This window comes from Quercus suber, unplaced genomic scaffold (assembly GCF_002906115.3).
Source record: "Quercus suber isolate HL8 unplaced genomic scaffold, Cork oak 2.0 scaffold_43, whole genome shotgun sequence".
NCBI classification, from domain to species: domain Eukaryota; kingdom Viridiplantae; phylum Streptophyta; class Magnoliopsida; order Fagales; family Fagaceae; genus Quercus; species Quercus suber.
The window spans coordinates 543,022-556,963 of NW_027069508.1; the positions used below are offsets into that span (position 1 = coordinate 543,022).

At 34.3% G+C, this 13,942-nt stretch overlaps 1 protein-coding gene and 1 long non-coding RNA gene across 2 annotated transcripts; both read left to right on the forward strand.

Moving 5' to 3' along the window:
* Nucleotides 1-1,245: 1,245 nt before the first annotated feature.
* LOC111991232 (GDSL esterase/lipase EXL3) lies at nt 1,246-5,285 on the forward strand. The gene is made up of 5 exons (XM_065771362.1): nt 1,246-1,616; nt 3,716-3,846; nt 4,073-4,306; nt 4,598-4,853; nt 4,972-5,285. The coding sequence occupies exons 1-5, from the start codon at nt 1,337-1,339 to the stop codon at nt 5,163-5,165; spliced, it is 1,095 nt and encodes a 364-aa protein (XP_065627434.1). The 5' UTR covers nt 1,246-1,336; the 3' UTR covers nt 5,166-5,285.
* Nucleotides 5,286-5,309: 24 nt separating this feature from the next.
* On the forward strand, nt 5,310-6,201 carry LOC136066675 (uncharacterized). The gene is made up of 2 exons (XR_010628173.1): nt 5,310-5,714; nt 5,833-6,201. It is a non-coding gene; the product is annotated as an uncharacterized LOC136066675 (long non-coding RNA).
* Nucleotides 6,202-13,942: the final 7,741 nt, after the last annotated feature.

Consider the following 13,942-nt stretch of genomic DNA (forward strand, 5'->3'; position numbering starts at 1 on the left):
AAACTGACGTTTTGCATTCCCTTCTCACCCTACTATATATACACCCTTATACCCATCATATTGAGAGAGCTTCCAGAGAGAATTTTGTGAGAGAAAACCCTAGAGAAATACAAGATTGATTCATCCCCAATCTTCATCTAAAGAGACTCTACAAATTCCTCTACTCTCTTCCTCTCCATTGTCATACCCTTGAGAGGCCATTTACCAAACCCTTGTCTCACCACACCCACGTCTGTGAGAAGGTCCATTTGGTGCTTTGGGAAGCAGTTTGGAAAGGAACCAATATACATTGGTTGATGCTATGGTCAAGTAGCGGAATCCGGGAAGCTAGAGAAGAAATAGGTTCGGCGTAACCTCGTTGGAGCAAGAAGCTTGGAGTGCTTAGGTACTTGGGTAGATTAGGCTTGGAGGGTCTTCTGCTGTTCATGTATCCCAACTATATTCTTTAGTGGATTATTTGACCGCTTGGAGGGCGGCGGAGAGGTTTTACACCGAGGTCTTCGGTTTCCTCTTCGATAACACATCGAGTGTTGTCCGTGTGTTAGCATCTGCCTTCCCTTTACATTTGCCTTATATTTACTGCTGTGGATGTGCTTATATTTGGCTTAGATTGTTCTATCAATTCTATTATAAGCTTGTTATCATATTCCGCACATAAATTGTTTGATATAAAACTTGAATTGGTATTTGTGTTATTTGGGGTCTAAACGTTTAAAGGTGTTGTATACCCTTATTGAACTTTCACCATTGACGAAAATGGGAGGGAAAAGAAACAGTGGTTGGTGAAATCTAGGGAGGAATTAAAAAAAAAGTGTTATGTCCACAATATTTTTACAACAAATCATATGTGATTAGTTATTGTTAGTTCAAATTTGAATTTAACACTGAGATTACTTTTTCAATCCAACAATAACAACCAGTAACAATCTATTACTTAGGATTCGTTGTAAAAATTGTGTGCACATATCATTTCTCAAAAAAAAAAAAAAACATTGTGGAATGGATTTGTGGCAATGACATTGCCGAAATAGGAGGGGAAAAAAATTGTTGCAATTGGTTTGTAGCAATAGCATTACTGAAATAGAGGGGAAAAAAAAAATTGTGGCAGACATAGCACATTTTTTTTTTTTTTTTAATTCTTCCCAGATTTTAGCAACCACTATTTTTTTTTTTTTCCCTTCCATTTTCGGCAATGGCATTGCCACAAATCCCCCCCTCCTCCCTATAAAATGAATGGAAGCAGTATTGAAGACCAACAAGTCATTTCATTTCCTTCTATCCTTTCATTTTAAATTCGAAGTTATTGAAAGAATCCCAAGAAGAGAATTCTAGAGCAATGCTTCACTTAAAAATGGAGCATTTTTCTTTATCAACCAAGTTCTTCTTTCTTTATTTTGTTTTTGCTGTTTTGTGTAGCTCAGAAGCTGTTATTCAGATACCAAATAATGAGACAATTCCAGCAGTCATTATGTTTGGAGACTCCATCGTTGATACAGGCAACAACAATGGTCTTACATCAGTGGTGAAGTGTGATTTTCCTCCTTATGGGAGAGATTTTAATGGAGGAATGCCAACGGGAAGATTTTCAAATGGAAAGGTTCCCTCAGACTTCTTAGGTTGTTTGAAAACTCTCTCTCTCTCTCTCTCTCTCTCTCTCTCACACACACACACACCATTCATGGTCTTGACGTATATATTGTCTTGCTGCTTGGTGACGCTTGTTTTCTCTCTTTTCTAAAACACATACACACGTCATTCATGGTCTTGACTCTTGAGACACACTGTTACTAACCCTTCTTTTTTTTCCCCTCTTTTTTAAAGCTATTTCACTACCATTTTTTAGGTAATGGTGACATGGTTTGACGAGAAAGATTTAAATTATACTCTGAAACTTCATATTTAGCTTTGTGACTATTCAAAGATGACTTCTATAGTTCTATGTCAAGCCACTTTTTTTTTTCGGTTTCAATAGAAATATTAGGTTTAAATCTTCTCTTTCCACTTAATATATGCATATAAAAATTTTCACTAATTACTAAATCTAAGATTCTCTATAAACTCTTTGAGATTTCACATGAAATCAATGAAATGATAATTAATGCATCTTTAACTCCAAAAAGTGAGGAAAGTACATGTTTTCTTTCCCAAATCCACGTCCAAATGAGTTATAGGGTAGGAAAAATAAGATTGTGGGACTCAATGGGTGCATGTCTAATATATGAACGGAAAAGCATAAATTATCAAGTCATCTTCTTAGGTTGTTGTTGTCTTTCTCTCTTTCTTTATATATATATATATATATAATATTTTTTATCGCCTTTAAATATAGGATAAATACTATATTCACAATAAATTTTAAGTGGTAGGTTATTATTTGTAATTATAGGTGGGTAAAAATGTAATATTTAAGTTATGAATTCAAATTAGAACTAATAACTTACTACTTATGAAATGTTGTAAAAGTGTTATGAAGTTATTGTTGATATAACACTTCTCTAAATATAACTTGTAGATAAACTCTTTCGATAAATTTTGTTTAAGAAAAAAATTGGCCTATAATAAGAGATTTATTGGCCTAAAATGTATTACAACACAAGATATAAAGGCTGCAAAGTGAGACTCCGATTAGCACATAATCTATACAATTTTTTTATTGTTATTATTTTTTAGAATAAAATATATACAAAAAATTCACACTTAAATGGAGGTAGGACTCTCCGACACCCCGTCTCCTCACAAAACGGACCTAACACGTTACGAAAGTAACGAAACTATATATTTTTTTTTGGCTGAACAAAGAAATTATACTTTTATGCTATTCTGGAATATCTAACTTTTTGTTTTTCTAAAAATAAAAAATAAACTTTAAAAGTTATTCATTCTAAAAAAAAAAAAAAAAACAATTTTTTTTTAGAAAGTTATGATCCCATCAAACGTTTTTAATGTGTATAATTGAACAAAAGCATTTTATGTGAGGAAAAGAAAATTAGAAACATTGTCCTTTACGTGCTTTCTTGCAAAATTTATACGTTCACTGAAGTGAACGATTGATCGGGTATCCGTTCATGTGTTGGGAAGACGACATTTCTGGGAAAGACTTTGATTCAGAATTTTAATATAATGGTTTAGTTAATAGGGATTTTAAAGATATTTGTTAATAAATCATTTTACAGAAATTTTGATATTATATTTATATAAAAAATAAAATATTGAAAAAAAAATCATTTTTTTCTTATAAATTTTTTTAAAAAAAATATCTCATATAGGTTAACAATACCTTAAAACGATATCTTAGAGAACTCAGTGCATTTCTTCTATCTCATTTTAATCATATTAATTTTTTAACTCTTATATTTATTTTTTATATATGAGACTTTCACACACACTCTCTCTCTCTCTCACACACACACATATATGCCTAACTGTAACATTACGGGCCTCTAATCCAATCAATGGTTGGCCTCTCATATCATAAAGTTTCCAAATATAAAATTCATTGGGCATTGTAGGTCAAGTGTGAATAATTAAATCAAAATTTTAAAATTGTAATTTGGAAGTATGTGATTTAGAATCGTTGAACCAAACAAGTCGAAACTCCAAAGTTTCAAAATCCTAAATTGGTCATTGTGTTCCTTAGATTTGTTCTTTTTATTTCCATCATTAAAATGATTCAATATGTAATATAATTTTTCTTCTTCCCCTCCCCCTTTTTTAGTGGAAGAATTGGGAATTAAAGACCTCCTACCAGCTTATAGGGATCCAAGTTTGCAACCCAAAGATCTCTTGACAGGTGTAAGCTTTGCATCTGGTGGCACAGGATACGATCCTTTGACACCAAAAATAGTGGTATGCACATTTTAGACTCTCATTTTTCTCTTATAGTTCGATAGTTATAATGCCGATGAAAGATTTACACTCTAAACGTCTTTGTTATAAATACAAAAAAGTGTCAGTTGAACCATAAGACTCTTGTTATATTTTAAATTTTTTATTTAATTATCATTATATAATCATTTTTTATATGATTCATTGTTTTTTCTTATACTTATTTTTCATTTTTGAATACATATAGTCAGTCATACCACTATCTGAGCAATTACAAGATTTCAAGCAATACATAGGGAAGTTGAAAGGAATTGTTGGAGAAGAAAGAACAAACTTCATATTAGCCAAAAGTGTAGTTTTTGTGGTGGCAAGCAGCAATGACATTGCCAATACCTATTTTCTTACTGGAATAAGGAAAGCCGAATACGATATTTCATCTTATGCTGATCTTTTACTCAATTCAGCTTCTAATTTCATCAAGGTAACTTCATCTTATTTTCTTATATTTCCCCCTTATAATTGGTGATATCCAAGTTCACTAGTGACATAGGCCCAAGTTAACGAAAAGGTATTTCATGCGTTTGATATTATAATTTTTGCTTTCACAACCACACACAGTAAAAATGAGAATACATGTATCAAATATACATGATAATTATTGCAAGTTAACTTTTATTCTTACCTTAATGACAATTAACACCTATATATGTAATATAGTGGTACCAAGGTGGAATAAATGATGTTGTTTTATTTATATATATAAAAAATTAAGGAACTGTATGGACTGGGGGCACGAAGGATTGGTGTTTTCAGTGCACCACCACTAGGATGTGTGCCATCACAGCGATTTTTGGTTGGAGGTTCAGAAACTGAGTGTGCAAAGCAGCCCAATCAAGCATCACAAGTGTTCAATGATAAACTTTCTAGGGAGTTGGGTTACCTTAACAACAGTTTGCCTAATGCAAAGGTGGTCTATATTGATGTCTACAACCCCATACTTGATCTCGTAACAAATCCAAAGAAATATGGTACATTAATACCTTTCTCCTTTATAATTTTAAACAGTTTTTTTCAATGTTTTTTATTTTAAATTTCTAATTTTATCTTATTTAGGATATCTAATATTTGGTATTTTGTAAAATTCAGGCTTTGAGATTGCAAATAAAGGGTGTTGTGGGACTGGAACTGTAGAGGTAGCAATACTGTGCAACCAATTAGACCATCACACTTGTACCGATGACTCTAAGTACGTGTTTTTTGACAGTTATCATCCTACAGAAAATGCTTACAAGATAATTGTCAGTCAGCTCATTACAAAATATATCTACAACTTCGTTTGAGATTGATGATTTTCCTCAACTCTCAATTATCAACCAGACTTTGCAAATTCTTTTTCCTCTAATTGCAACGGGGATCGTCCTAAATTCTTTATGAAATATTATTGTAAGTTGTAACAATTAATTAGTTCTGAAAGTTTTGTAAAAATGAGAATACATGTATCAAATATACATGATAATTATTGCAAGTTAACTTTTATTCTTACCTTAATGACAATTAACACCTATATATGTAATATAGTGGTACCAAGGTGGAATAAATGATGTTGTTTTATTTATATATATAAAAAATTAAGGAACTGTATGGACTGGGGGCACGAAGGATTGGTGTTTTCAGTGCACCACCACTAGGATGTGTGCCATCACAGCGATTTTTGGTTGGAGGTTCAGAAACTGAGTGTGCAAAGCAGCCCAATCAAGCATCACAAGTGTTCAATGATAAACTTTCTAGGGAGTTGGGTTACCTTAACAACAGTTTGCCTAATGCAAAGGTGGTCTATATTGATGTCTACAACCCCATACTTGATCTCGTAACAAATCCAAAGAAATATGGTACATTAATACCTTTCTCCTTTATAATTTTAAACAGTTTTTTTCAATGTTTTTTATTTTAAATTTCTAATTTTATCTTATTTAGGATATCTAATATTTGGTATTTTGTAAAATTCAGGCTTTGAGATTGCAAATAAAGGGTGTTGTGGGACTGGAACTGTAGAGGTAGCAATACTGTGCAACCAATTAGACCATCACACTTGTACCGATGACTCTAAGTACGTGTTTTTTGACAGTTATCATCCTACAGAAAATGCTTACAAGATAATTGTCAGTCAGCTCATTACAAAATATATCTACAACTTCGTTTGAGATTGATGATTTTCCTCAACTCTCAATTATCAACCAGACTTTGCAAATTCTTTTTCCTCTAATTGCAACGGGGATCGTCCTAAATTCTTTATGAAATATTATTGTAAGTTGTAACAATTAATTAGTTCTGAAAGTTTCATTGAGCTTGACCCAAATAAAAGGGATTAGGTTTTGAGTTGGGAGTGCCAATTATGTGAAGCAAATTAATTTCAATTGACCTAGATATCACATCCAATAAGATTTTGTAAATTTGTAAAGACCCAGTAATATAGTTGTTTAAGCGAACAAAACTAGTCATCCAAGAACTACTTCTTAACTTCAAAGTCCAAAATGGTCCTTTACTTTATTCTAGTGGAATAAAATGGTGAATGTTGCATTTGAATCCATGAATGTTGTCAAGGCCTAGCCCGTACACAGTTGTATCAATATGTGGGTAGGATTAATCATCCAAATAGTGTCCTTAAATTCCAAATTAGTAAGTGGATCGTAGATGTACGTAGCTATCTACAAGACGTTTTCTTCTTCTTTGATTATTTTTTGGGAAGAAGGTAATCAGATTTTCATTAAAAACAGCAAAAAAATCATACAAGATCGATCTTGGAGAAGTACAGAGTTTAAGTCAGGAGGAATGTCTTCCATCCAAACAAAACAATACAATCATTTACTTCGCAGTCTTTTCTAGCTAGAAAATGTGCAAGCCATCTTGTTTCCATGATGATATTACCATTCTCGGAAAATCAGGGGAAGCTTTGCATAGAGTGACCAGAAAAAAAAAAAATAATAATTATTACGTATAAATTTTAAAAAATTATGATTTTTTTTTATCCTTAAAAGAAGCTCTATGACCACCCAAATTTTTTTTTTTAGGCCCAACATAATTAAATTTTAGACAAAATTTGGGACAAAATGAGCTTTTGCCCTTTTCGGACAAATTAAATAGCTTTATACCCCCTTTCCCAAACTAATTAGGGAAACGTCCATCTTTTAAAATTCGATTTATGATAAATCGAGTTAGGTCCTATAGTGGCGTTTTAAGGAGCCTATAGTAACGTTTTTTAAAACCTATAGTGACGTTTTTTAATTCGACCTCAATGAAATCGAGTTATAGGTAAAAAAATTGCCTATAACTCGATTTCATTGAAATGAGTTAAAAAAAGGTCACTATAGGTCTTAAAAACGTCATTATAGGCTCCTTAAAACGCCACTATAAGGCTTCATAATTTCTTTTTTCTAACTCGATTTATCATAAATCAAGTTTTAAAAGATGAGTATTTTCCTACTTAGTTTGGAAAAGAGGGTATAAAACTATTTAATTTGCCTGAAAAGGGCAAAAGCCCATTTTGTTCCAAAATTTGGCAACAAGCTTGGTTGTAGACTAAGTCTACAACTCTAATCAATATTTTTTTATTATATATGAATTTTAACAAATTCACCATTTAATTACATTTTTTTATTATATCTTTCATACTTGCAAAATTTCAAGAAGAGAAAAGATCAATAGTTATGTCGTCAATTATATGTTTAAATTTTGAGTTTTTGCAGTTTAAAATTATACATAAAAAATAAATCTATGAATCAAATAGTAAATAACATTCGATTGACATGAAATTTGACATATATTTTAAGAACTTAGAGAATATGCAATTCAGCTGTTAGAAAATATATAGCAATGTTAATTTTTTTAGTGAGAGTTGTAACTTTAGGCTTCAAAATAAGTTTGTAGCCAAATTTTGACCTTAAACTTTGGTCCCCTTAACAATATATTAGATCCTTACAAATAAAAAGAAAAAGTCCAAAAAAATTTGTATTTAACTAAACTTTAAGTAGATCTAGCTTGCAATATTGATAATGAGACTATCATGTAACGATTTTAAAATAAAAAAATTCGTAGAAAAAAATATATGAAAAAATAACGGTTTTTCAATATATGAAGTTTTCTTTTTATTAGATTTTGTATAATTTAAATTTCTAAATAACCAGCCTCAAAAAACTTCTTAGAGCTGCCACTGCGAAAAATGACCCCATCAAAGTTGGCCATGTAAACATTCTTAACTGGTGGTTCCACTTTCAACTTACCAAAAAGAACGACCCAATCTTTTACCTAAATTAAGAGAAGTGAAGATCCATTTGCATAGTGCTTTTATTTAGCAAGTATTTTCGGGAGCAATACAATAATTTTTTTTTTTTTTAATTATTATGATTGAAGGATGCAAATACAGAAAACACCGAGACGTGTTCTTGAAGAGGAAATCTCAGAACTCGGCAAAAAACCTCTCCGTCGCCCTCCAAGCGGAAATCGATCCACAGACAATCAGTTGGGATACATAGGTTAGCAAGAGACCCTCCAAGCCTAATCTACCCAATGTACCTAAGCCCTCCAGGCTCCTACTCCAACAAGGCTTCTCGAAACCGTGTCTTGTCTAGCTCTCCGGATCCTGCAACAAGCTCCATGTTGCATCTGCCATTCCAGGCTTCTTTCAATGCTTTCCAATAGCACCAAAACGTCACTCAACACTCTCAAAGGGTGTGGTAAGTGTTTGGGCTATCAACCTCTCAATGGTATCTAAATGGAGAGGGAAGAGTTCAAGAAATACCACAAGTAAGTGTATAGAGAAAGGTGGGGATGACAATCTCTAATTCTCAATGTGTTTGGCTAGGGTTTTCTCTCTGAAGCATTCCTCAACAATTGTGGGTAAAGAGGGTATATATAGGATAGGCACAGAAAGTGTGAGTCATTCAGTACAGGCTAGCACAACAGATAACCTCGCGGGTGTCTCGGGGGAAGGCCTTACCCGCGAAATACTCGCGAGACACAGCTGTCTCCACCTGGCTTGACTCTTCGTATTCCAGCATGTGTAAGGCACATGTTTCACTTCGTGGGAAGCTAGGTCTTGACATACCCGCGAGAATTCTTCAGCCTCTAAATGCTTGAGTCTTCACACTTTCTCTCAATCACACAACCCTTACAACAAATCCTACAATATATACAGGATATAAACGATTGATAATAATTACAATCAAATTTGGCACGGAATAAAAGCCAACAAAATACATAGTTGTAAATAACAATTTTACAATCTCCCCCTTTGGCTATTCCATGACAAAACCCAAAAATAGACTCTAGACTTAAACGTGAGTTTGGGAACAAAGGCAAAACTCACTCACACCTAATTCTAGATTCTGAAAAGCTCTTGAAACATATGAACAAGTATCTCCTGAAAAACAATAACAAAATAATAACATTGTATGCAGAAAACTTGAAATGCATACGGAGCAAATATAATGAGATCAAGCAAAATGGAATAAAACAATATACCATGGCAAGATCAAACAGGCAATCACTATACAAAAGTAATTACTATGCTCATTCACACAAGGAATGAACATCCAAACATGCAAGATGATAAGCTCATTTGAAGAGTATCATTTGCAAATCCAACACTCTACTAATGCAGAATACACGAAGTATTTGCATTTAGGAAAAATCCTACTAGGGCACAAGAGTGTTCATTACTCAACTAATGCATAGAACGTATATGCATCTAGGAACAATCCTACAAGGGCACAAGAGTGACGTACTGACGTAAGATGTATGACATTAAACATCAAGTACACAAGCATAAAGGCTGATAAACAAGGTACTGCATATGCATGGCACAAACCATAAAAGCCTACAAACATGCAACGAAACAAACTCTTAAAACTTACAAAAGCAACATGGGTACATGCAAGATATGCTACAAAGCATAGAGAGTATCACAAAAGAACTACTGAAATTATACTGAAATAAAAACAAAGTATCAAAGCTTTAAAATAAACTAAATTAAACCGTCTGTAAAACCAATAACCAATGTTACTATGTTTTTAAGCTATGCTCCCCCTAACGCTATGCAAGCTCGTCTCCAGCTCCCCCTCAAAATTTTCTCCCCCTTTTTGACTAGAATGGCCAAAGGGCTAGAACTGATTTGATTCTGAATCCGAGCCTTGCTCCATAGACAAGTCTTGTATCTGTGAAGATAGTGCGGTGATCTGTCCTTGAAGGTATGCAAACTGGTTTGCAGTGTGTTGTACATGAGAATCCAGCACTGTAGACATTTAATCCATTTTAGCTAGTAATAGATCAAGTTTGCTTAAGCTTTGTGATGGAGTTGAAGATGATGGCTGTGCAAAGGGCTCTAGAGCCGAGGTAAACCTATTAATCTCCTCCTTTGTATCTCCACCCTCATCTTGCTCAACACGAGGCTATGGGATGGTATGCACACTAGTCTTGGAGCCTTTGATGTGTGCGGTGTTCCTAGTCAGTGTATGACCACCAATGGGGTAGTCCCTCTGAACAACTGTGAGGCCACTGGGTAGCTTGAGCTTTGCTTTGGCAATCAATCCCATGATTAAAGAGGGGAACGGCATCACAGTTCGTGTATTTTTCTTTGTAATGCTCTTCTTCAGGACACGAATGATATGTCCACAAATGTCTATCTCCTTATGAGTAAAGAGATCATACAGGACTCTTGTTCTCGGAGTAGATAGTGTGGTGAGATTGGTGACCGGATACAGATTATGAATCATCACATAACTTAGTGTCCTCATTTCTGGAGAAAATTTGATTGTGTTTATGGATGATTTCTTTGGTTCACCACCAAGAGCTGTAATCATTTCAGCAGTAGAGCCCAATCTGTCCTCATATGCAACTGTAATTGGCTGAGATGGAGGACGAATTTCCAAAAAGTCTTGGATGATCTCTCTCTTAATCATAAATTCCTTGTGTCTTACCAAGCACTCAATACAATCTCCGTTGATAGTGGCATTTGAGAAGAACTCCTTGATTACCTCTGAATAGACAACCCCAGTCGGGTTCAATAGCTTGGTCCAAGATCTATCTTTGAACACTTCAGGGATGAAAGTGTCCTCAAGAGTTTCTAACTGAACCATTCTCTCCATGATGATCGTCTTGTCCTTATAGCAGTCATTGTACTTCATATCTACTTCCGCGGACTTGAAATTATCAGAATTAGTGTGTGCACGCTTTGAAGTTGGTTTCTTCTTAGCTACATGCTTAGTGGGAGACATCTGCACAATTTCACAAAGCAGAAAGGGAACAAGTGCACACACACCAAAACAGAGCACAAAAACAAAAACTTGATTAGATTCAAGTTAGTCCCAAAGCACATGAAAATTATCATAAAGTAGATCATAACCAACTCAAGGAATATGCAAAAACATATAAAACAAGAAAAAAAAAAAAAAAAAAAAAAAAACACAATGCATGAAAGTGACTAACTGTGCATATGTGTGCATCTGTGTGCATATGCTGATGCATTTGTGTGCAGCATGAGATGCATGGGGGTGTGCCTAGAGGGTGCCTAGGTGTGTGCCTAGTGAGTGCATCATGAGCAGAGTGTAGGAAACACTTGATCAAAGACCAAACCAAGTAAAATAAGGTTAAACATATGGAAATTCATAAATTGGAACTCACATGAATCCAATTAATCACAAAAATGTCGCTCGGACATTTTATCAAACACCTCACATGCATAAAAGCATTCTAAGTATGAGCAATGCATGATCATGGTAAAAACTAGCCTAAATACACGATAAAAAGCCACAAGGGGCCAACATAGATACACAGAAAACAAAAGGGACACAGCCCAAACAAAAGATATGACAAATTATCACCCAATTTAGAAAACCAACCCAAATTTTCAAAAATCCCCAATTAACAAAACCCTAACAAAAATTCTGCAAAATTTAAGCAAAAACTTAAAAGGAATAGTTTATAAAACATACCTTGAAGAGAAAAATGCAGAAAAGATGCTTAGATTGCAAGGGTTTGAATGGAATAGTAATTTTGGATGAAAAGGGTTCGAAAGAGTTTGAGCGAGGGAAGAGGTTGTGATTTGAAAGACTGTCACATCAGCAATATAAAATTGAAAACATGCGTTTTTCACGGGTTAGAGAGTTGCGACACAGTCGCGATACAACTGTGAAAATGGCCACTGAAGCACAAAAGCTTTCACGAGAAGCTTTAAGTCACGAAACAGTCACGAGATAGTTGTGAGAGTTTTTGTGTGACATGATGAAAGATTATTTCCCTCAAGCCCTTTTCACGGGAAGCTCTAAGTCGCGAGTTTCTCGCAAAACAACTCCTGAACCAGTTTTTGAAGAAAAACACAAAAATACATTTTGAACAAAAACAAAAGACACAAAAGTATAAAATCACTTCTAAAAACAAATAAAACACTCAAAAATATTTTTGGGTTTGATCAACAAGTTCTTGAGCATACACATCACATTTGAACATGTACAATCACACAAATGAGATAGGCATTGATTGAATCAAAGACTTGTGTGTTGTGTGTGAGTATCAAATGTGGAATAGTCTATAGACCAGAGCGAAGCTTCAATGATCAATTCAATCGAGTCATACACAACTGATATGAAATCAAGTGGACAATCTCCATTATAGAAATGAGTATATATGACCTCCCACACAATAAATACAAAACTTAGAAGCTTTTCATTTGGCTTCTGCATAAGGCATAACAATTGGTCCAATTTATTTTGTTTGGACAAAAACATCTCATTTTGAGATTGGTGCTTGAAATTTGTGATATTTCAACATTAATAATTAGCCTTTGGCTTTTTTAGCACCATATAAAACACATTAAGAAGAATCGCTTTCCCTTTTTTCTAGTCGAATACTAGTGTGTGCGACAGGCTTTTGCAGTTCAATATCTCTTTTCATTTGGAGATTTACATTTGGTGAACTCTTTTTGCAAAAACATAAAAATAAAGTGGGAAGAGATATAGACACAAGTCTATGCAAGTATCAAGACCAACAAGACTATTGACCAATCATTCATGACAAGTTTGAAGATCTATTTACAACAGTCACACATTGTGTTCAAGATTTCTACCACATAGAAAAGAGTGCATATAAAACAAGCCAAGATCGTAAATGCACCATGCCATAAGTACGAAGGTACTAGGCCAAACTCACATGTGACAAACACAAAACAAGTGATCAAACTTTTGAGATTTTTCAATTTTTTATGGGTTTTTGAATTTTTTTTTTTTTCTAATTCTCAATGTGTTTGCTAGGGTTTTCTCTCTGAAGATTCCTCAACAATTTGGGTAAAGAGGGATATATAGGATAGGCACAGAAAGTGTGAGTCATTCAGTACAGGCTGCACAACAGATAGCCTCGCGGGAAGGCTTTTCCGCGAATACTCGCGAGACACAGCTGTCTCCACCTGCCTGACTCTTCGCATTCAGCATTGAGGCACATGTTTCACTTCGGGGAAATAGGTCTGACATACCCGCGAGAATTCTTCAGCCTCCAAATCTTGAGTCTTCACACTTCTCTCTATCACAAACCCTTACAACAAATCCCACAATATATAAGGATATAAACGATTGATAATAATTACAATCAAATTTGACGGAATAAAAGCCAACAAAATACATAGTTGTAAATAACAATTTACAAAAACGTCACAGCAGGTACAGCTAACCGCCTCATCCACAATCTTCACCTAAAAGACTCTTCAAATTCCTCTACTCTCTTCCTCTCCATTGATACATCCTTAAGAGGTTCTTAACCAAATCTTTTTCTCACCATACCCACATCTGTGAGAATGATCATTTGGTGCTAAGGGAAGCAGTTTGGAAAGGACTAATAACTATTGGTCGATACTATGGTTTATAACAGAATCCGGTAAGATAGAAAAGAAAAAAGTACGGTGCAACTTCGTTAGAGCAAGAAGCTTGGAAGGCTTAGGTACCTAGGTAGATTAGGCTTGGAGGGTCTATTGTTGTTCATGTATCCCAACTACATTTTCTAGTGGATTATTAACCGCTTGGAGGGCGGCGAATAGGTTTTACGCTAAGAGCTTCGTTTCCTCTTCGATAACACATCA

Excerpts from the sequence above, each read along its gene's own strand:
- LOC111991232 (XM_065771362.1), top strand. The coding sequence starts at position 1,337 with ATGCTTCACTTAAAAATGGAGCATTTTTCTTTATCAACCAAGTTCTTC. Across the intron at positions 1,617-3,715 it reads GGTTCCCTCAGACTTCTTAG|TGGAAGAATTGGGAATTAAA; the intron begins GTTGTTTGAAAA and ends CCCCTTTTTTAG. Across the intron at positions 4,307-4,597 it reads CAGCTTCTAATTTCATCAAG|GAACTGTATGGACTGGGGGC; the intron begins GTAACTTCATCT and ends TAAAAAATTAAG.